The 20708-nt window shown below is 57.0% G+C and overlaps 2 protein-coding genes across 3 annotated transcripts in view; one reads left to right on the top strand and one right to left on the bottom strand.

Annotated features, from left to right (window-relative positions):
• The window catches only part of LOC109457836 (uncharacterized), a 22448-nt gene extending 9040 nt beyond the window's left edge, over positions 1-13408 (bottom strand). Inside the window, exons 1-3 of the mRNA XM_088796927.1 lie at positions 13373-13408; positions 12364-12413; positions 11321-12152 (exon numbers count right to left, since the gene is read on the bottom strand). Coding sequence (XP_088653053.1) covers positions 11321-12152; positions 12364-12413; positions 13373-13408 — 918 coding nt within the window. The remainder of the gene's footprint in view (positions 1-11320; positions 12153-12363; positions 12414-13372) is intronic.
• PRMT2IP (PRMT2 interacting protein) lies at positions 10646-20708 on the top strand. 2 transcript variants are annotated; one of them, XM_019751029.3, is made up of 3 exons: positions 10646-10840; positions 14785-17495; positions 19330-20708. In XM_019751029.3, exons 2-3 carry the CDS (start codon positions 14834-14836, stop codon positions 19698-19700), a joined length of 3033 nt encoding a protein of 1010 aa, XP_019606588.3. In that variant the 5' UTR covers positions 10646-10840; positions 14785-14833; the 3' UTR covers positions 19701-20708. The 2 variants fall into 2 exon arrangements, with proteins under 2 accessions (XP_019606588.3, XP_019606589.3); XM_019751030.3 differs by having other exon boundaries at positions 14785-17543.

Genomic DNA, 20708 nt, shown 5'->3' with positions numbered 1-20708 from the left:
ATTACTGAGCTAATTGAAGCCAAGTGAGCTACATGTGGCCTGGTTGACAGGAGGTGGGGACTGCACAAAGGGAGGGAGCTGCAGGAAGAAGGGAGGGAGGGAGCCCAAGACCCAGGCCCAGAGCAGGCAGTGTTTGTTCAGAAATGGTTGATTTACTAGGGCTGACCAGCTGCCTTAAAATGCATCCTGGTCTCCACACCATGGCCCGGGCCCTGGCCCAAAGGGACTTGTGTTCTGAGGCCACCCTTGTTGGAAGTGTTCACTGAGAACCTGGAGGGCCGAGTGCTCTGCTCTGGTAGGAGTACCAAGGAGGAAAGAGGCCACTGCCCTGTCCTGGGCAGGCATGGGCTGGGTACTATTGGAGGCAGCTTGTGACAACAGAGGTGACGTCACAGAGCTGGGTTATCTTGGAGGGGTCTGGGGCTGTGTGGCCTCCCAAAGGGGCTGGAGAGCCCAGGGAGATGGCTTTGTGCTGTGACAATAGAGGTCTCACATATGGGGAATGAGACTAAGCCCCAGACAGAGGACAGGGGAGTTAGTGAGTTCCACTTTGCTGCAACCAGAAAGGAAAAAAGTAGCATCCTCTTCCCTCCCCATACTCCCCTCTTCACAGCCTAGGGCCAGACCCCAGGCCTTAGCAGGGTAGCAGAGGGCTGTCAGTCACATGGCCTAGATGTCTCAGCCCATCCCAAGTCTAGCCCTACTGGCTGCCTGTGGCTTCTAACCACTCTGCACTTTGCTCTTCAGCCCCTTATTTAGGCTGTTACCCTCAACAAGCATCTCTGCTACTTTCTGTCTAGTTAAGTCTTCTCCATCCTGTGGGCTCTGGTTCCATCTGAATCCCAGACTGCCTTGTGACCTTCTGTCTGACCTCCTATAGCACCCCGTCACCCCTGTTCCTGCTCTTCCAACACCCTCGTAGGGCCCAGGACTCAGACCCAGGTCACCAGGAGAGAAAGGTGGAGGCTAAACATCTTCCCCAATGGAATGCTCATCCCTACTCTCCTCCTTCCCAGGATGCTCTCAGAACTAGACAAGCTTGTGGGTATGAAAGGCCTTTGGTAGTAACACTGGTTTAAAAACATGATAGTAACTGCTCCAATTTTATGAGTTCACACTTCTGACCAGGCATTGTGCTACTGTGTTTCCCCGCAAATAAGACCTAGCTGGACAATCAGTTCTAATGCGTCTTTTGGAGCAAAACTTAATATAAGACCCAGTATTATGTAAGACTGGGTATTATATTATATTATATTATATTATATTATATTATATTATATTATACCCGGTCTTATATTATAGTAAAATAAGACAGGATCTTATATTAATTTTTGCTCCAAAAGACACATTAGAGATGATTGTCTGGCTAGGTCTTATTTTTGGGGAAACATGGTAGGTACTTTTCATCCATATCTTCTCACAGCAACCCTCCAGGGCTGGAGTTTTTATTATCTCTACCCTTCAATGAGAAAATGGAGGCTCAGAGAAGCCAAGCCACTAATCCAAAGTTACTCAGCAATTAAGAGATGGTCTGGGAACTCCCAAGTCACTACCCTCACCATGGGAGGAGGATTGTTGTGTTTTTTTTTCCCAACCTGTTTCCTTCCCCCTTTTCCCTCCCTCCCTGCCTGTTATCCTCTGCCTGGTGAGCTTGCATCATTACTAGGGCCCAGGGGGCCAATTAGGGGCCCTTCCCAAGAGAACTGACTGAGGCAATCCTGGCCCCCAGGGGGCCTCCCAGAGCAGAAGTTTTAATTAGCCATCACTGCTCTTCCTAAAACTCTGATCTGCCTGTGGCTACACCAGTGCACAATGGCTTTGTGGCAGGAGGCAGGACTGGTGTCCAATCCAGCCAGCAGCACAGCCGAAGTCACCCCAGCATGGGAGGGGGGTGTGCTTAGGCCCCTGTCCCCCCACAGCTCTTTGGTCCACCTCCGCATTAACTCATTTCATATATTAAATGGATTAATAAAATAAATGGATTAAGTGACTTAATCCATTAAATGGATTGGATAAATCAAACACATTAATATTTGTAAAGCATTTAAAACAGTGCCTGGTACACAGTAAAGGCTATATGAGTGTTAAACTAAAAAAACAATCAAGTCAGCAGGGATGGGGGAGCAAGGGGCAGGGTGGGGACACAAGGTTATTGTTGGACGTGAAGATGGCACATTCCTGAATCCCCTGACCGTGCGAGGTCGCCATGTGCAGGTTGTCAGCATCTGTAAAGCGTGCAACCCTGCCTCCTTGCAATGTGGGATGCTTGAGGCTGAGTACACAGCAGGGCTTGGGGGAAGTGAGTAACAGGCCTGGAGAGGAGACCCTGTGCCAGGCACTGCGACAAGCATTTTCTACACTGCGCACTGCCTTACAGGACATGGGTTATAATCCCATTCTACAGGTGAGGCAACCAAGGTTCAGACAGGCAATCAGTGTGTCCAGGGTCACACAACCTCTGAGAGGCACAGCAGGATTTAGACCCAAAGCCTAAGCCCTAAAAACTGGAAATCTGACTCATGGTCTACACCTCAGGCCACAGTGTGGTAATCAGTAAGGCCACAGAGCCAAAGAGCCCTAAAGAGGGAAAAGTGTCCCTTTCTGCTCCCACTCAGCCTTCTGGAAACCTGAGGGCTCTGCGTGTGGGTGTTTCTGTGGAGGACCCTGGAGATCCCTTTCCTCAGGCAGGGCTAAGGGTCTAAGCTAAGACAATAACAGGAGTATCTGCGGCTGCAGAGCTGAGGCAGTGCCCCCACCCTTCCTGGGAGCACGAGGCTTCCCTACTGTGACCCTGGCCTCAGCAGGCCTGGCTTCAGCCTCTTCCCTCATCAGCAGCCTGTGCCAGCCCCAAGCCAGAGTTGAGCCCTCCAACGCTGTTGCCTGGTAACCAGCCCTAAGTGACAGAAACCCCAGCGGGCTGCTAATGAGGGGGCAGTGCCAACCACCTGGCCCAGACCCCACTGCCTCAGCCGGCCTCAGGAAGGCTTCCATGAACAGTCCATGGGCCTGCCCACGGTAGGAGGGGAGAGTGCTCCAGCATTGAGGGAAGGGGCTGCGGCAGGGCCAGGAGGAACTGGATTAGCAGCCCCCCAAGACCTTTGAACTGGAGAGCTGGGGGAAGGTAATTCCTGATGGAGGCCAAAGGCTGACCAACGAGAGGCGGGCACTGGGCAGGAGTCAGGATTGTGAACACAGGCCGCCCAGGCCCAAACCACCGTCCTGGGAACAGCTGTGCTGCTGGCCAAGTGCACAGAGGCCGGGGGAGGGGATCCCAGGAGAGAGGCGCTGGATGGGGAAAGAAAAGGAGGTGATTAGGGAGGCTGGCAGAAGTCCAGGCTCCGGGGAGGGAGGAGCAGACTGCTGCAACACTGAGGGAGCACTGCATCAGCCTCTCCCCATTTCCTAGGGGCTCCCCCGCCTCTTCTCACACCCCCAGCCCCAGGCTGGGGGCCTCCAAGGATGGGTTTGCAGGCAGCATGAGGCATGCAGGTGGAGCTCAGCCAGGTGTTTTTCCATCCTAGGTCTGGGGGATGGGATGGAGAGGCAGTGTCAGAACAAGAAGGTACAGACTGGACAGGCCTTTAGGAGACCTGGGTTCTAGGCCCTCCTGGCCCAGACCCTGGGCAGCTGCTTACCCCTGTCTGGGCCTCAGTTTTCCCATGTTGAAATGGGGGATGGTAGCTGGGAGGTTGAGAGGGCGAGTGAAGGGGAGCTTTGGGAAGCAGAGACTCCTTTCAGGCCCTTACCACTGGGCCTGGGGAGGGTTTTCAGCCTTTCTTCCGTTTCAGATGTGCAGAGTCCTCTTGTGCCATGAGCCCTGCTCCCCATAACCACGGCTGACTCCACCCTGCTGGGCATTGGAGTCACAGCTCAGGCAGACCCTGGGCCTGCTCTGGAGATCCCACCGCAGTCTAGTAGGGGAGTCAGGCTTGTAATCAGGCAGTATTAGCACAGGGAGCTGCAGCTAGCACACAGATGAGTGCCGAATGCTCTGAGGCCTCAGAAGAGGCGACCAAACCCAGCCTGGAGCTCTGGAAGGCTTACTGGAGGATGGGGCCTAAGCTGAGCCTTAGAGGCAGACAGGCTTTAGCAAGGAAGGAGCCAGATAGCAGCCAAGACTGAGGGAGCGCATGTTACAACGCATGGCGGTGTGACCCAGCAAGGAGCCTTGGCTGGCTCTGGGGACTGCAGGGGCAGTTGGGAGGCAGGCAGAAGCCCGAGTGGGGCACTGGAGAGCCATGGAGGCTCCAAGCTGGCGGGGGGAAGTTAGGATCAGATGTGGGCATAGGAAAGACCACTCTGTAAGTAGGGAGGGAATGTTTCCCATTGCTTCCAGTACCAAGCCAGAAGCCCCAGTGGCTGGACTCTGACACAGACTGAATGGAGGGCCCTCCCCTGACTCAAGGCCCAGCCCCTATTCCTTAGGCCTCTCTCAGCCATGGCAGCCTCATCCCCACACAAGCACTTACCACACTAGAGTCCCATGACTGTTTTCCCCCTGCCTCTCTCCCTGCACTGGGAAACAGCACCTGGGACCCACTCACTGCTACCACAAAGCCTGGGGGCGGGCCTCAATATTTGGTGGAAGGAAGGATGGGAAGGATAGTCAACCCACCCTGGCTGTTAATTAATCAGAGAGCTCCCCCCTTCCTTATAGTAAGGTCCCCAAATTATTGTGTGTGGGTTTTTTTGTAGCCAGCAGGCTGGCAGGCGCTGTCCTCCAGAGGGGCCCACCCACCTTTCCCAGTCTTTGGGATCACCCTCTGAGAGACTGATTTCCTCTGGAGGTAGGGGTGGGGCTCCTCCAGAGTTTGGGGGGGTGCTCCTGAATCCCAGCTCACCATGGCAGGGCTGCCTCCCCAGACTTCCGGGTGAAAGGAAGCTCCAGCTTGCCAGCGCACCTTTGGGAAGTAGCTCAGCTCACTCCGATCAGATTCCACAACCCTGCCCCACGCCCAGGTCCTAGCCAACCCAGGCGCTCTGAGCCCATACTGCCGACCACTGGTGCAGCCAATCTTAGGCTCCGAGTACTTGTGTGGCAGAGGGTTCCTGACCACCAGCTGTGCCTGAGCCTTCTCTCAGAAGGGTTTGGGGGAATCCCAGCTCCTCCTTTTCTTGGCTATTGGGGAAGACGCTTCCCCCTACCAACCTCTCTACAGCTACCTCTGGTCGAGGGCTTACTACAGAGAAAGCTGTGAACTCATTAAATCCACACAAGCCCTGGTACATGTTCTCATCATGCCCATTTGACTGAGGAGCAAACAGAGAAGTCAACGGGCTTGCCTAAGGTTACACAGCTCAGTAGGTCAAACCTCAATTTACTTGTTTTTCAAACTCTTGCCTCATATGGTTGTTGTGAGTATTAATTGACAAAGTCTATCAAGTGACTGGCACAGAGCCATGCTCCAAGCAGGAGCTCCTTGCCTTGCCCACCCACCAACACTGAGATAGTCCTCTGCTGGGTGGGAGTAGGGGAGGGATAAGGAAGTAGAGAGGGCAGAGAGTACTGTAATAGCAGTCCAGAGGGCCTCCCTGGAGGAGGCAATGTTCATAGCTGGGTCTGAAAGAACTGGGGAGACCATTGTTGTGTGTCTTGGGGAAAGGTGCCATACTTTTCTATTTCTCTGCCTGTAGCGTGCCTGCCAGCACCACATCTCCCTCCTCTGGAGTGAGAATGAGCTCCTCCGAGGAAGGAAAGAGATTTGTAAACAGCAGGTGTGGTTTCATTAGAGGGAGACACATTGTTGTTAATAACCTTGTAGGTAATGATCTGAGGTTCAGGGAGCTGACCTCTCACCTCACATTCCCAGGGAGCCAGGAGGGGTAACTAGTGTCTATGGTGGGGTGGATGGGGCGTGTGCCTGAGACGCCTGTGCAGACCTGGTATGGTGAAGGAGGTGATGAGTGTGAACCTCCCTCCAGTCTCTTCTATGTTACTTTTTGTTAACTCTGCCCAGGAAGCCCACATAATGACAGACTGTTCCTTCTAACTCCAATATCATTTCTCTTCTCTAAGACTACAGCGTAATAAACACATGAGGGCTCCCAGGGGAGCCACCTTCTATTGATGACCATCCTTTATCCAACAAAGACTTGATAGTCACCTCTCTCCACAGGTTCTGAACACGACCCTTGGGGTAGAGAAGAAAAAGGCAAGGTCAGGTTCTTCAGGAACTCACAGTCAACTGACACTCGACAGAGCTTGATACAGCTTATAAGCAATTTCCCACACTAATTTTGTTTGACACTCACCTCTATCTATGAGGCAGATCTCACGGTTCCCACTTTGCAGATAAGGAAGTTGAGGCTCAGAGTTACAAAGTGGCTGCCAAGTCCCCTACCCTGTGTCCTCTCTTTTACATTCCAAGGTGTTTAAGTGATACTGAAAAGGAATGGACAAGACACTGATTAAAGGAGCAGAACTGTGGTCTTGGTGAAGTGCCCCTGAATTAGGACAAGACTCTGTGGGGTGGAAGACTCTTAACTGGCCCCTAGGGTCCTATCAGGCGTATCCTGGTCTGGGTGGGCCTCATTCAGGCTCAGAGAGATTGGAGAGAACACCTGGCCACCTGAGCACACACCTGAGCGTCCTAAACCCTAAGAGTTGAGAACACTGCCTCCTCCTCACCCTCCAATAGCAGGGTGGAGGTGGGGGAAGGGGTGTTGTGCTGGAAGAGTGGGAGGGAAGGGCAGAGTTGGTGAGAAGTAAGAGTAGCGAAGAATAAGCAGCCTGTAACCTGAGGTTTGACCATGACCGCTGCTTGTCAGAACACAGATACACTTTCCGGATGCTAAGGTGTGGCAGAAGGAAGATCCCCAGGCTGGGAGCCAGGAGATCTGGGTTTTTTGTCCCAGCCTGCTATGTGACCCAACCATCTCTGAGTCTGCTCCCCGGTTCTCACCAGACTATTTCTAAGGACCCTGCAGCTCTCAACTAAGTGATACCCTCTCCCCTCCCCCACCCCAGGTGACCTCTGCTTCCTCTTCCTATTCTTACCTCCTCCTCAGCTCCAGCTGCTCTAGCTGCTTCCAGACTCTTCGAACCTGTGGCCTCAGGCCTGAGCTGCCTTCTGACTCAGGCAGCCCTGACCTTTGGGATCTGAGCAGGTGGCCTGGGTGGTTTTGCCCCATGAACTTGCTCTGAACTTTTGCATGTCCACATGTATCCCCCTTCTCCACTGCACACACTTGTACCCAGTTCTTGGCAAGACCAGAAACTGTGAGGGACCAGGTTTCTTCAGAGAAGGTAACAGCACCAAGGGGCTTCTCATCCCAAGTCAGGTGGCGCAGAGAGTCAGGGCAAATGGGGACAGCCCTTCCACCCCTCCAGCTTCTCTCTGGGCAACATACCATTCCTGGCTGGGAATGCTCACCCCATCCCACCTCCCAGGCTACAGGTGCTCAGGCCTTTCTTGAGGGAGATTTGCCAAAAAGATTCAGAGGTACACACTGAGGTCATTTAGCAAACCCCCCAGCATCCTCATTCTTGGCTCACTACAGGGATGGGAAAATCACCCCTTCCTCACACAGGTGTGGTGCCCTAACAGGAGTTGAGATACATTTGTGTCATGCGGGAGACCCTGCTCGCTGCGCCATTTGTCGTGCGGGAGACCCTGCGGGGTCTCTGCTCCCGCTCCCCATACAAGAACGCAGGATATGGTGAGGCCAAAAAGGAACACCCACGGAGCCATAGGTAGGGGAGTCATACCACTTTATTCTCTCTGGCGGCACTATACTCTCACTGGAGGCTGGATACACACTGTCCGCAAACCGCCATCCACGCTTGCCAGCCCAGCCGCCATCTTCTTGCTAGCCCCATTCTTTCTCTCTTCTCTTCTCCCTCTCTCCCTCCTCGTAGCCACAGCAGTTATATTGTGGCCAATGGCTCACTGGTTACAGCTGACGGCCAACTAGCCACAGCTGATGGCCATGCAATCACAATTGGCCATTTACTACCTGAGCCAGCACCTGTCTATGTGAGGCCGAGAGCCTGGAAACTACTCTCTGGGGCTCCGCCCCCACACTCCACCCCTACAGGCTCTCGCCTCACAATCTACGCGACAAGCGTCTTCCGCGAGGGGACCTGCGCGAGGAGCCTGGGGGTGAATGCAATATCCTGGACACAGCCAGGCTCTCTGGGCACAGCCAGGGTTTCTCAGGGCACCACCAGTGCTTCTGGGCACGGCCAGACTTCCTGGACTTCTTAGGGTACCACCTGTCTTCCCAGACACAGCCAGGGTTTCTCAGGGCACCACCAGTACTCCTGGGCACAGCCAGACTTCCTGGACTTCTTAGGGTACCACCTGTCTTCCCGGACACAGCCAGGGTTTCTCAGGGCACCACCAGTACTCCTGGGCACAGCCAGACTTCCTGGACTTCTTAGGGTACCACCTGTCTTCCTGGACACAGCCAGGGTTTCTCAGGGCACCACCAGTACTCCTGGGCACAGCCAGACTTCCTGGACTTCTTAGGGTACCACCTGTCTTCCCGGACACAGCCAGGGTTTCTCAGGGCACCACCAGTACTGCTGGGCACAGCCAGACTTCCTGGACTTCTTAGGGTACCACCTGTCTTCCCGGACACAGCCAGGGTTTCTCAGGGCACCACCAGTACTCCTGGGCACAGCCAGACTTCCTGGACTTCTTAGGGTACCACTAGTTTCCCCGGGCACAGCTAGGATTTCTCAGGGCACTGCCACTCTCTCTGGGAACAGCCACACTTCCTGGACACAGCCAGGGCTTCTCAGGGCACCGCCACTCTCTGTGGGCACAGCCACACTTCCTGGACACAGCCAGGGCTCTCAGGGCACCGCCACTCTCTCTGGGAACAGCCCGACTTCCTGGGCACAGCCAGGGTACCTTCAGGGCTCTACTACTCTCTCTGGGAACAGCCCGACTTCCTGGGCACAGCCAGGGTATCTTCAGGGCTCAGCCAAACTTCCTGGACTCAGCCAGGGCTCTACTCTCTCTGGGAACAGCCCGACTTCCTGGGCACAGCCAGGGTATCTTCAGGGCTCAGCCAGACCTCTCAGCGCACTGCCACTCTCTCTGTGCCTCTCAGGGTACCCTGCTGGAACAACAGCGACTCACAATCAAGGTGCTTACATATTCTCAATGGCGGCCAGTCAAGAGACAAAAGCAAATATCCCCCAGTTCCACTAACAACAGTTCCCAAACAAACAGTCCCCCAGTTCCACTAACAACAGTTCCCAAACAAACAGTCAAGCGGTCCATTAAATTAGGGATGGAAGGCAATTCCCCATAGTCCATAGTCATTCACCAGGGCTGTCCTGGGGGTGAGGGACGACCTTGACCTCACCCTCATCTCCCACTGAGGACTCAGCAAGCGTTACCTCCTGGGACTACAAGTCCTGCATCCGGGCTGCCTGAGCAGGAACTTCTCCGGCCCACAGGACTGCAACGACCTTCGCTTTCTCCGGCCTGTGCTGGTTGGGGAACCGTCCACATCTTTCCACCTCTCCACGGGGCTCCATCTCTCCAGCAGCTGCATGGCTTTTCCTGTGCTGGTGGGAGAAACGTCCACGTCCTCCCACCCCTCCACGGGGGTCCAGCTCTCCGGCAGCTGCTCCTCCTGGTCTTCCTCAGACTGGGTGTTCATACACACAAACTGCTCCACCGTCCTTTGGAGAGCTTTGGCCGGCACCATATCCTGCCGACTACGCCATGTGTCATGCGGGAGACCCTGCTCGCTGCGCCATTTGTCGTGCGGGAGACCCTGCGGGGTCTCTGCTCCCGCTCCCCATACAAGAACGCAGGATATGGTGAGGCCAAAAAGGAACACCCACGGAGCCATAGGTAGGGGAGTCATACCACTTTATTCTCTCTGGCGGCACTATACTCTCACTGGAGGCTGGATCCACACTGTCCGCAAACCGCCATCCACGCTTGCCAGCCCAGCCGCCATCTTCTTGCTAGCCCCATTCTTTCTCTCTTCTCTTCTCCCTCTCTCCCTCCTCGTAGCCACAGCAGTTATATTGTGGCCAATGGCTCACTGGTTACAGCTGACGGCCAACTAGCCACAGCTGATGGCCATGCAATCACAATTGGCCATTTACTACCTGAGCCAGCACCTGTCTATGTGAGGCCGAGAGCCTGGAAACTACTCTCTGGGGCTCCGCCCCCACAATTTGTCTGGAATTTGTCCTTGCTGGTTGCACCGAGATTAGGGGACGGCTAAGGAGTTCTTCTTCATTCCACTACGAAATGCCACTAGTACTGGCCAAGGGATTCAGAGAACCTACTGTGTGCCAGGTATTTTAATACAACCTCTTCTAAGCCTTACAGCACCACTACTATAATGTAATTCCAGTTTTACTAAAATAAGGAAACTGAAGCTCAAGAAGGTCAAGTGTCATACACAAGGCCACGTAGCCAGAAAGTGGCAATGAATGAATGATGTAACGGAGTGGCTGAATGGAGGCGTGCGATGGGCGCGACGGGCACTGGTTCGCGGAGTGCGGTGAGTACAGACAGTGCACAGCGCCCCTGGCCGAGTGAGTCCCTGGAGGGCTAGCCCACGCAGGCCCTCGACACCCCGGGCTCAAGGGAGCGCAGGCTCCCAGAGGCGCAGCCGGGCTCTGCCCCCACCGCGCCAGCCGCCCCGCCCCCGCTCCGCCCCCAACCCGCCCCGCCTGGGACCGCAGACGGCGCCCGGCGGCGGCGCGAACGGCCGCGAGGAGGGTGGCTCTGGGCTCGGAGCTCACCGCGACTTCCCGCGTAGGGCCTGGCCAGACAAGGACCAGCGGCCTCAGCGGCGCTGGAGGATGCTGCCGCGGCCCTGGGCGACGGCAGCCGGCAGCCGGCAGCCTGGCGCCCTGCAGGTAGGAGCTCGCCCGCTTGGTCGGCGCGGAAACTTGGGCCGAGTTTGCGGGAGGCGCGTGGGGAAGGGGCAGGCGGCGCTACCCCAGGGCGCCCCTACCGGCCGGTCCGGGGATGGAGCGCGCCGGGCCTGGGCCAAGGTGGGGCAGCTCCTGGCTGCCGCCGGCCCACAGCCCCCTGCAAACATGCTGCGGGGCCGGGGTCGCGCCGCTGCTCCTACTCTCCCCCGACTTCGAGGCTCCCGGGGCCAGTAGGGCTCTGGAGCTCCGGCGGGGCCCCGGCGCAGGGCTGGCGAGAAGGAGCGCGGGCCGAGCCCTCGGACCTCCCGCGGGGTCCGGCTCACGTGGACTGCCCGGGCGGAGCTGAGGGGGCGGCAGGGGTCTGGGCCTGTTGGGCGGCGGGCACTGAGGCACCGCGGGGCCGTGGACGCACCCTACTGGGACGGGGCGGCCCTGCGGTTTCCTCGCTACGGCTTGACTCACCCTCTGGACGCAGCCCAGGCCGGCGGGATCGCCCTGAGGCAGTGGCTGCCCGGATTCTGCGGCCGGGCTGCCCCCTGCTCCGAGTCTCCCGCCAGTCTTTGGGTGTCGGTCGGTGGGGGCTCGGTGCGAGGGCCTGCCTGCGTGCACACGTGTGCCGGGGCCCGAGCGAGGCAAGAACGCAGTTCTGGAGGAGCGTGTGTGCAGATGTGGGCCACGCACATACTTGCAGGCACGGGTTTGCATGCGTGGCGGCGGCCTGTACATCAGCCTGCTGGGGTGCACGTGCGCCCTAGTGCCGCTGGGCAGAGCGTGGGGATACCCGGAAGCCCCAAAGCCAGGTCGGTTGAGGGCCCCAAGCAACGAAATTATAGGCGGGGAAGGCGGAGGAAAGTGGGTGGAGGCCAATCCGCTGACTCCTTTCCCTGTACTGTAGCCTGGGCTGCCCACTTTCCGTTCTAGCGAAAGCGGGGCCCAGAACCTCAGCTCCAGGAGGTGTGAGAACACGGGGAGGGGGTCCGATTCAGTCCTCTGAGAGAGGCCAGACGCAGGCCACAGCTGGGCAGGATCACTCTGTTCTTCCTGGTCTTTCCCAACGTCTATCCGGAGAACCCCTAGAGGTGAAAAAGGGAATTGGGCCACAAGCTGGCTGCCTCCCCTGCTGCTTAGGGTGGGGGTGACAAAGCTCTGTTGGGCTCTTACGGACCCTGCCCTGGGCCCTGGCTGAGCTGGGGCCTCCCAGCCCAACTCCAACCTCAGCCAGCAAACTGGCCCAAAGGATGATGTGACCTTGCGGCCTGGAGTCCCACCCTCCTTCAAGCAATTGCTTGCCGTACTGCCTCACTACGTGGGTCAGGGAAGGAGACACCTACTTTTGGCTATTGCGTTGAGTGGGGAGGAGCCTCGCTTAAGGGAGTGTGTACTGTGCTCTCCATCTCCTATTGTCAGGAGGTAAAGTCACCCCCTTCCCCTTCATAGTCCTCTGATGGCTCCCTGGAACACCCATCTCTCTCCTAAAGACTCCTGAGGGTGCCAAGTGGCCTCACCTCTCCTGGCTGCGTCCCCGGGGAGCGGGGGGAGGGGTCTCAGGAAGTCTCTAGGGCGAAGGGCACACAGTGGACAGAGCCCAGGAGAGAAGGATTCCTAGTACTGGAGGTGGGTATGGGGAGGCCCCAAGGAGCATGTGAGGGAGGTGAGACCAGAGCCAGCACTTAATTACTCCAGAGCTCCCCAGGGCAGATGGCAGGGCTTAGCACCCCACAACCGTACAACCCCTTCTTGCAAAGCTGCGTCCCCCTAGGATGCAGGTCCCTGTTACAGGGCACTGCTGTCGGGCCTATGGTCCTGATGCCCCTCCCTGCTTTCTCTGGGGCATCCGTTTTCTAGGCTGGCCAGGAGGTGGGCCAGCTGTCTGAGAGTCCCACCTGGTTTCCTTGGTGCCATTAGGCTGTGATGGGAGTGGGCCCCCATACCTTACCACCTTTGGCTTTTCCTGTCCCCAAATGTGCTGGCCTAACTCTGAGCCTGTGGTTGTCAATGGCCACCAGCCAGAAGGGAGGAGAGGGCTGGAAGAGGGGGCTGGTCTTGGCTTGTTGGTGATAGAAACCTGTGACACCTGGCCCATGGCCTAATCGTAGCAAGACTGAGCTGATTCATTCTTTTTAAGCCACCTGAGGGTTTCAGGAAACAGGGTGCTGGGGGAGGTAGAGGCAGGTTAATGTGGCCCAACAGACTGGCCTCATGACCCCTAATAGATCACTGGGTGGTACCTGCTGCCTTGAGGAAACCCACGCTTGACCTCTCTGGACCTGGGTCCCAATCCTTGCTTGACTTTGCTTCATTCAGGGCCTTAGTCTTTTTCTGGCACTCAGTTTTAACATCAGTACAATGGGGGTAGTTGCCAACTAGTGCTCTGTGGGCGGTATTGGCTCCCTCCCTGGACATTCACATCCTCCTTCCTCCCCACCTGCTTGTCCTGGTCTTGTGCTGCCCCCATATGCCTTGGAATAGCCAACTGTAGTTTAGGGACTAAGATCAACACAGGCTCTCCCCTACAATTTTGGAGCCTTCCAGCTGGTGCCACAGCGCCATCTACAGGACAACTTTGGCTCTCCTGCTGGGGGCGGGGCTAAAGTGATGCACCTGGCCACCTCTGAGGGTCATCTCCACCCTCCGGAACCAAAAACAGTATTTGTGTTGCTCTGGGCCTAGATACCTGGATTCCAGGCCTAGCTTCTGCCATTTTTAATAGGACTGGCAAGTCAGATCTTGTGTGGAACATAAATGACTCCATCTTAAAGCTGATCTGCCATCTTGATATCTTGGTGAACCTGGACCCATGACCCCTTCCGTTTCCCCTGAGTGAGCTCTGGAATATGTACACAGAGCTCTGGTCTGATTACAGGATTTCCATGAGTTCTCCCTTCGGGGCAAGTTGCCCTTGATGTTATCTAGCTCTTAACTTGCTCTGGCACCAGAGCCTCACGGCACCTGATCCCTTCGATCACCCACATTCTCGCTGCGTAGGTGAATCAAGCATATGGTCTGGGGGGGGGTGGAAGGTGCTGGGATCCATTTTGTTTTGCTGCCGCCCAGGACTGCGTTTCTGTCCATACGTTCCCTATTAAACTCATTAATCGACAAGCTGGACTTGTCTGCCTCATTCTTTGGTCTTGGCTCTTTTGGCATTTGGAGTTTGCTTTGCATATATGGCCCTCTTTGGAAACAGTGTCACAGGGAATCTGAATTTGTAGACAATGCCCGATTCCCCATTTTGGCTGTAGTGGGCATCTTAAGATCACTATGGCATCTTAGAATAAGAGCTTGTCATGGGAAGTAGGAAGCCTGCCTCTTGTCCCATCTCTTTCATCAGTTACTTTTGGTTGAATGGTCTCCTCATCTGTATATGGAGGAGAGGAGTAGCCAACAAAATGATCTTCAGACTATGTCCTGCAAAGTCTGAAGCCCAACGACGGGTCTTGGGAGTCATGTGGAGGAATGCAGAACAGGGGCTCCTAAGTGGAGGTAGGGGAGTATGTGTAGGGTGGCTGCATAAGAATTCATTAACAAAGGGTTCTGAAGCTTAAACAATAAAGCTGGGAATTTCTGTGTTATATGGCTCATGCACGCATTCATTCAGTCTTTATTGAGCATGTACTACCGTGTTTCCCCAAAAATAAGACCTAGCTGGACAATCAGCTCTAATGAATCTTTTGGAGCAAAGATTAATATAAGACCTGGTCTTATTTTACTATAATGTAAGACCAGGTCTTATATTAATCCTTGCTCCAAAAGACACATTAGAGCTGATGGTCCAGCTTGTTTTAGGGGAAACACAGTAAGTGCCAAGTTCTTAGGTGTGGCAATAAGCCAGCAAGAGCAGCGGTTCTGTATTGCTTAGCTGTGGCCTGTTCTCACAGCCCATGCCTCTCTCCCTGATAGCCCATGCCTCTCCCTCTGTCTTCCAGGTCAGCAGCTGAGTAGCTGGGGCCCCGGAGGGCTGAAGCCTTCACAGTGATGTCGGAGAAGCGGCCACTGGGCACCTTGGGGCCTGTGATGTATGGCAAGCTGCCCCGCCTGGAGGCCGACTCTGGGCCTGGGCACAACTTGCCTCCCTCTGCTGGTAACCAGGACCCCTGCAGCTACAAGGGTGCCTACTTCTCCTGCCCCATGGGGAGTGCCCCCAAAGTAGGGTCTGAGCGGTTGGCATCCTGGACCCCGTACCCACCCTTGTATCCTACCAGCGTGGCAGGACCCCCACTTCGGGGAGACAACCTGTTGACTGGCTGCCTGCTCTACCGTCCACCAGCAGAGAGCTCTGAGAAGGTGCGGGACCCTGGTCCTGTCGAACTCCTGCCGTTCAGTCCCCAGGCTCATTCCTACTCAGGCCCGCCGCTGGCAGCACCCAAACCTGTCTATCGCAGCCCTCTGTGTTACGGGCTCTCAACGTGCCTGGGGGAAGGGGCAGCGAAGAGGTCACTGGATGTTGATTGGACAATGGTGGCTGGGCCCCTAATACCCCCAGCCGACCCACCTTGTTCTCTGACTCTGGCTCCTGGCAAGGGCCAGTCCCTGGATGGCACCTTCTTGCGTGGGGTGCCAGCTGGGGGATCTGGCAGAGACTCCTCAGGGAGCTTCTCCCCGTGCCAAGCATCAGGGAGCTTCTCCCCGTGCCAGACATTCCTGGACAAGTATCGGACCATCCACAGCCCGGGCTTCTTGGCCTCCAAGTACACAGGTCCTTACTCTGTTGACCCCAAGCAGGCTTTGTCCGAGGGACCCCCCAGTCCTTGGACCCAGCTGGCTCAACCCCTAGGGCCAACCTACCAGGATACAGTACCATCCCACTACCCACTGCCCCACCCTCCACAGGCCCTGTCTTGCCCTCCAGCCTGTCGCCACCCAGAGAAGCAGAGCAACTATAGTTCAGTTCCCCCACTGCAGCCTCTGGGAGCCCACAAGGGGGTTGGGTACCCAGCTGGTGGGCTGAACAGCCCCTACCTGAGGCAGCAGGCAGCCCAGACACACTGTATGCCCCCAGTGGGGCTGGACACTTATTCCTATTCCCCTGCTCCCCTCCCAGCACCCTCACCAAGCCTCAAGCTGGAGCCACCTATCACTCCACGGTGCCCACTGGACTTTGCCCCCCAGACTCTGGGCTTTCCTTATGCCAGGGAGGACCTCTCTCTCTGTGGAGCATCCCCGGGGCTCGGAGGGTCACCGCCTTCCCAGAACTGTGTGCAGGCTGTGCCGCAGCCCGGTGCCTTCCAGCGGGCGTGCCAGCCTGTGCCTGCCAGTCAGCCATGCCCAGAGCCTGTGAGGCCTGCAGAGAAGCTGGTACGGGAAGCCGAGGACACAGTGTGGCTGCCTAGCTGCAGGAAAGAGAAACTCCAGCCCCAGCTCAGTGAGCACCCTGGGGCACCCATTGTTATCGCAGACAGTCCAGTTCCCCGAACCCCCCCGGCGCTCCCCCACTGTGCGCAAGCGCGCCGGGCTCTTCCACGCAACGAGGCTGCGTTGCCGTCAGGCTCTCCGCCCATGCCCATTATTGACAACGTCTTCAGCCTGGCCCCCTACCGTGACTACCTGGATGTGCAGGGGCCAGAGGCCGCAGCTGAGCCTGACGCACCCCCAGCTCCCAAGGACAGCCGTGACAAAGACTCCAGGGGGACCCCTCCCACCCAGGAGGCCCCTTCGGGGGTGCACTGCTCACTTAGGGAGGAGGTGGCACTGGACTTGAGTGTGAAGAAGTCTGTGGTAGAGTCTCCTACCAAGGATCCTAGTCCTGCAGTGCACGCCAAGCCTCCTGCAGCCATGGATGCTTCACCCCTGGGGAGCACAGTCTCTGAGGTGCCAGTGACCGCAGAAGCCACTCCAAAGACCAACTTCCACAGCTCCGTGGCCTTCATGTTCCGAAAATTCAAGATCCTCCGGCCCGCACCCCTGCCTGCAGCCGTGGTCCCGTCCGTCCCCACCTCAGCCCCTGCCTCTGCTCAGCCTTCTCCCACCCCTACGTCTGTGCCCATCGGACTACAGCTTCTCACCCAGCCCTTGCCCGTGGCCTGCTTCGACCTGGCGCTGCCCAGCCCTCCAGCTGTGGCCGTGGCAACCACAGCCCAGACTGCCGCCCCATCGCCTTCTCCAGCTCAGGCTCCGACCCCAGCTTCTGCCCCTGCCACAGTGGACTCCCCAGAGCAGCACTTTGCAGGACTGCATGAGTCCCTGTGTGACGCCATCTCGGGCTCGGTGGCCCACTCCCCGCCTGAGAAGCTGCGTGAATGGCTTGAGATGGCCGGGCCTTGGGGCCAGGCAGCGTGGCAGGACTGCCAGGGTGTGCAGGGGCTGCTGGGCAAGCTGCTGTCCCAGCTGCAGCGCTTTGTGTGCACGCAGCAGTGTCCCTTCCCCCACGTGGTGCGGGCTGGTGCCATCTTTGTCCCCATCCACCTGGTGAAGGAGCGGCTCTTCCCAAGGCTGCCCCCTGCATCCGTGGACCTGGTGCTGCAGGAGCACCGCGTGGAGCTCCGGCCCACCACACTGTCCGAGGAGCGGGCGCTGCGGGAGCGGGCGCTGCGGGGATGCACCTCACGCATGCTGAAACTGCTGGCACTGCGCCAGCTGCCTGACATCTACCCTGACCTGCTAGGCCTGCAGTGGCGGGATTGTGTACGCCGCCAGTTGGGTGAGCACACAACTGCCCCAGTCACCGCCGGAGCTGTGTGAGTGGCAGGTGTGTGGCCTGTGTGTGCTCACAGCCAGAGGCTGAGGGGGTCCTGGGCCTCTGGAAAGGGCAAGGAGGCCCCAGAACTGGGGCCAGGGGAGGAGCTGGCCTGCTGGGTGGGCTCTGAGCCTCCAGGCATCCCTGAGAGCCTTCATAGCCTTTAAGCCTCTGAACATGCCAATTGCTCTGTCCACATGGAAACGCTTTCCTGGCCATCCTGGCCCTGCGTCCTCCCGAATCTGCCCCCCTCCTCTGCTGTGCTTTCTGTGTCTTTGCTGCAGGCTGCTTTGGGCTCTTGGGGTCTACGCTGGCCCTGTTTTCTATCTGATGTCGTTTCCCGTGTCTATACCGCCTAGCCTTCCCTGTTCTGAGCTCCAGCCCCAACACGGTTGCCTTCTCTGGTGTGCAGCTTTCAGTCTTCCCGAGTATTTGCAGTCACAAAAGTTTCCCAATGAGTTGGGGCCTTGATTTGCAGTTTGCTTTTCCCAACTAAATGGTGCACATTGCCCTCCAGTGCGCTCTGTGTGTCCCGGGCCACCACCTGATCAGTTCAGTAGCTTGATCTTGCCCCCAGGAGCTGCTGCGGTGTCACATAGTGTGACACTATCTCACTGCTTCCTCCGGGACTTTGGTGACGGTGCCCCAAGGTGTCCGTTGCTGCCTCTCCTGCATCAGGAGATCTGGTATCAATGCCCGAATCCCGCTCTGTCTGTCTCTCCCCGCTCTCCTGCCTTCTTACCACCAAGTCTGTCCGGGCTGTATCCATAGAACTATTCCTTGTCCCCTCCCTGTCCTGACAGCCTTGCAAGCCCTGGGCTCTTACCTGGTTCAGGCTCCAGGTCCAGTGGAGAAGGGGCCTGGGGTAATGAGGGGCAAGTGTGGAGCTTGCAGTCTGGGTGACAAAAATTGCTGACCCCAAAGCACTTAAGAAGTTGGGGTAGTTGACCTAACGGTGAAAAGAAAATATAAATATGAGCTTTCTATTTTGAGTGAGAGAATGTGGGTGGGTATCATGCATCATTCAGAGGCCGCCCCAGCCCTGTCTTCTCCCTATACAATTGGCTGTCTGTGGCCCAGAGACAGACGGGTCATTTTTCCTGGGCTGCGTGCTGGACAGTGGGGCCCAGGCTCTTCACAGTCCCTGTCTGCTCTGAGTGGGCCTGCAGGAGTCGGACCTGGTGAGAAAATATGGGCCCAGCTTCCTGCCACTGGCTGGATTTTGGTACTCCGGTCCCCACTCCCTCACTGAGCTATGGGTCCTCCCCACCATCTTTTGGGTGCCATGCCTCTGTGGTGTCCTTAGATAGTGTTCCCCGGGCAGCCTCCCTTCTAAGTAGGTATGCTTTTGGTCAGGAGCCCCCTCCCATACCCCGCTGTGTCTGGGCATTGCTTTCATGGCAGTCCCTGCCTGGGCTCCAGCAGAAAGATGGTGTTCTGTGCTGTATGGCCCTCTCTCCATGCCTCAGTTTCCTCATCTGTACAGTGGGCCTTTGGACCAGGCTAATGGTTCCTGGCCTGTTGTGCCCCTTTCCTCTTGTCTTTGCACCCAAACAGCTTCGCCTGAGCGGTGTCCTCATCAGAATGAGCTCTGGCGTCACTTGGGGAGAAGCACGCCCTCTCGGCGTGATGGTCTGGCCAGCGGGCCCATGTAGGGAAGAAGGGTCTGATTTCTGTCACCCTGCTGGGCCGTACTGGCCTGGAACAGAATAGAAGCACTGGTGTAGATGGCTGTGGAGGCCAGGAGAGAGGCCCTGAGGCTGTTGGAGTCTGTATCCTGACTGTGTTCATTTTCCAGGTGTCTTGGAGGCTGAGGCTGGATTTGTGCCCTCCTCCTCAGAACCCACCGTGGCCAGAGATGAGCCAGACAGCCTAGCCCTGGCCCAGAAGTCTTCCGTCCCCAAAGCCAGGAAGCCCAGGAGGAAGCCACCAACCCCTGGTCAGGAGAAAGCAGAGGCGACTGCTGGGGGAGGGTACCGCGGTGCCTCACCTGTTCCTGTTCCCATCACCAGCCCATGCAGCTCCACACTGAGGGCCCGCTTTCGCAGTCTGCTGGAAACCGCCTGGCTCAATGGCCTGGCACTGCCCACTTGGGGCCACAAGACCTCAGGCGCAGCCCAGCCAGCGCCCCACGCACAGCTTTTGGGCAACCGGAGCCATTACCTGTAGTGCTGGTGACTCGTGCTGTTTGGACAGCTACTGTTTGGGGATCACTTTCTGTACCCCTCCCTTCCACCTGCACAGCTGTTCAGGGTCGGGTGGACATGCCCAACGAGTTTCTCTGGCTCTCACCTGCGCACGCCCCCCCTTCACGCCCCCCATCCCCTCCCGCTGGCATGACAGTCCCTGAGTTTTTAACTTGAGGCTTGCTCTTAGGAAGGACTATTTCCTGTTTCTTCTTGGAGAAGATGTGGGTTTTAGAGCCCAAATGACTTGGGCTTGGATCCTGGCTCCTGTGTTTCTTGCTGTGTAACCTGGCAAGTTACTTCCTTCCTCTCTTGAGCCCTCAGTTCCCCATTTGTAAAACAGGACAACACAGCCTACCTCACAGGGTTGTTGTGGGGGTGATGCCTGACACACACCCATCATGGTTTTCTCTCTGCTCCTTCCCTAGGATGGGCCCAGACCCCAGGCAGAACCTTCCTCCACTGGGACTTGGTTATCTTGGAGTGGTACAGTAGACAGAGTATATGACGCCCACACTTTCTAGAGTCGCCCCAGGGTTTGGGCCTGTAGCTCCCTGAGGGAGCCTGCCCCTCCCCTCCCCTGCTACAGGGGTGCAGGGATATGGCCTGGGGCTGGCATCTTTGTTCTGGGCCTGCTGCTCTGAGGAGGTCCCAGGCCTGTCCTGAATTGACACTGGTGGCTTCCCTGAGTTGTCAACCCCACCTGGTGTGTTATCCCAAGAAAGCTGTGTGTTTGCTGGAAGCCAGGCAGCCGCAGGGACTGGAAGGGACAGGCTGAGTGATGACTGCTCAGTTCTGGGAGGTCTCCAAAGATGTGGACTGAGGATGTCGCTGCTGTCCAAGCTGGAGCACCACCAGCCTGCTGTAGGTCACCTTACAGTGCTAAACTGAGCCGAGAGGCTGGCAAGCTGGGCTCGTAGCCTCATTGAGGTTTGTAATAAGGGTGTGGGCCCTGGAGAGGGGCCATTAAACATTAAAGCATTTGGGTTGA

This window comes from Rhinolophus sinicus, chromosome 3 (assembly GCF_057876585.1).
Source record: "Rhinolophus sinicus isolate RSI-liver-muscle chromosome 3, RSI-T2T, whole genome shotgun sequence".
Lineage (NCBI taxonomy): Eukaryota > Metazoa > Chordata > Mammalia > Chiroptera > Rhinolophidae > Rhinolophus > Rhinolophus sinicus.
Note: the sequence above shows the minus strand (reverse complement) of the source record. Positions and strands in the feature narration are given on the sequence as shown.

What these genes read in the sequence shown, in the direction of transcription:
- PRMT2IP (XM_019751029.3), top strand. Translation starts at nt 14,834, where the DNA reads ATGTCGGAGAAGCGGCCACTGGGCACCTTGGGGCCTGTGATGTATGGC. An exon ending in TTGTGTACGCCGCCAGTTGG is followed by an intron (nt 17,496 to 19,329) that starts GTGAGCACACAA and finishes TTCATTTTCCAG; the next exon opens with GTGTCTTGGAGGCTGAGGCT.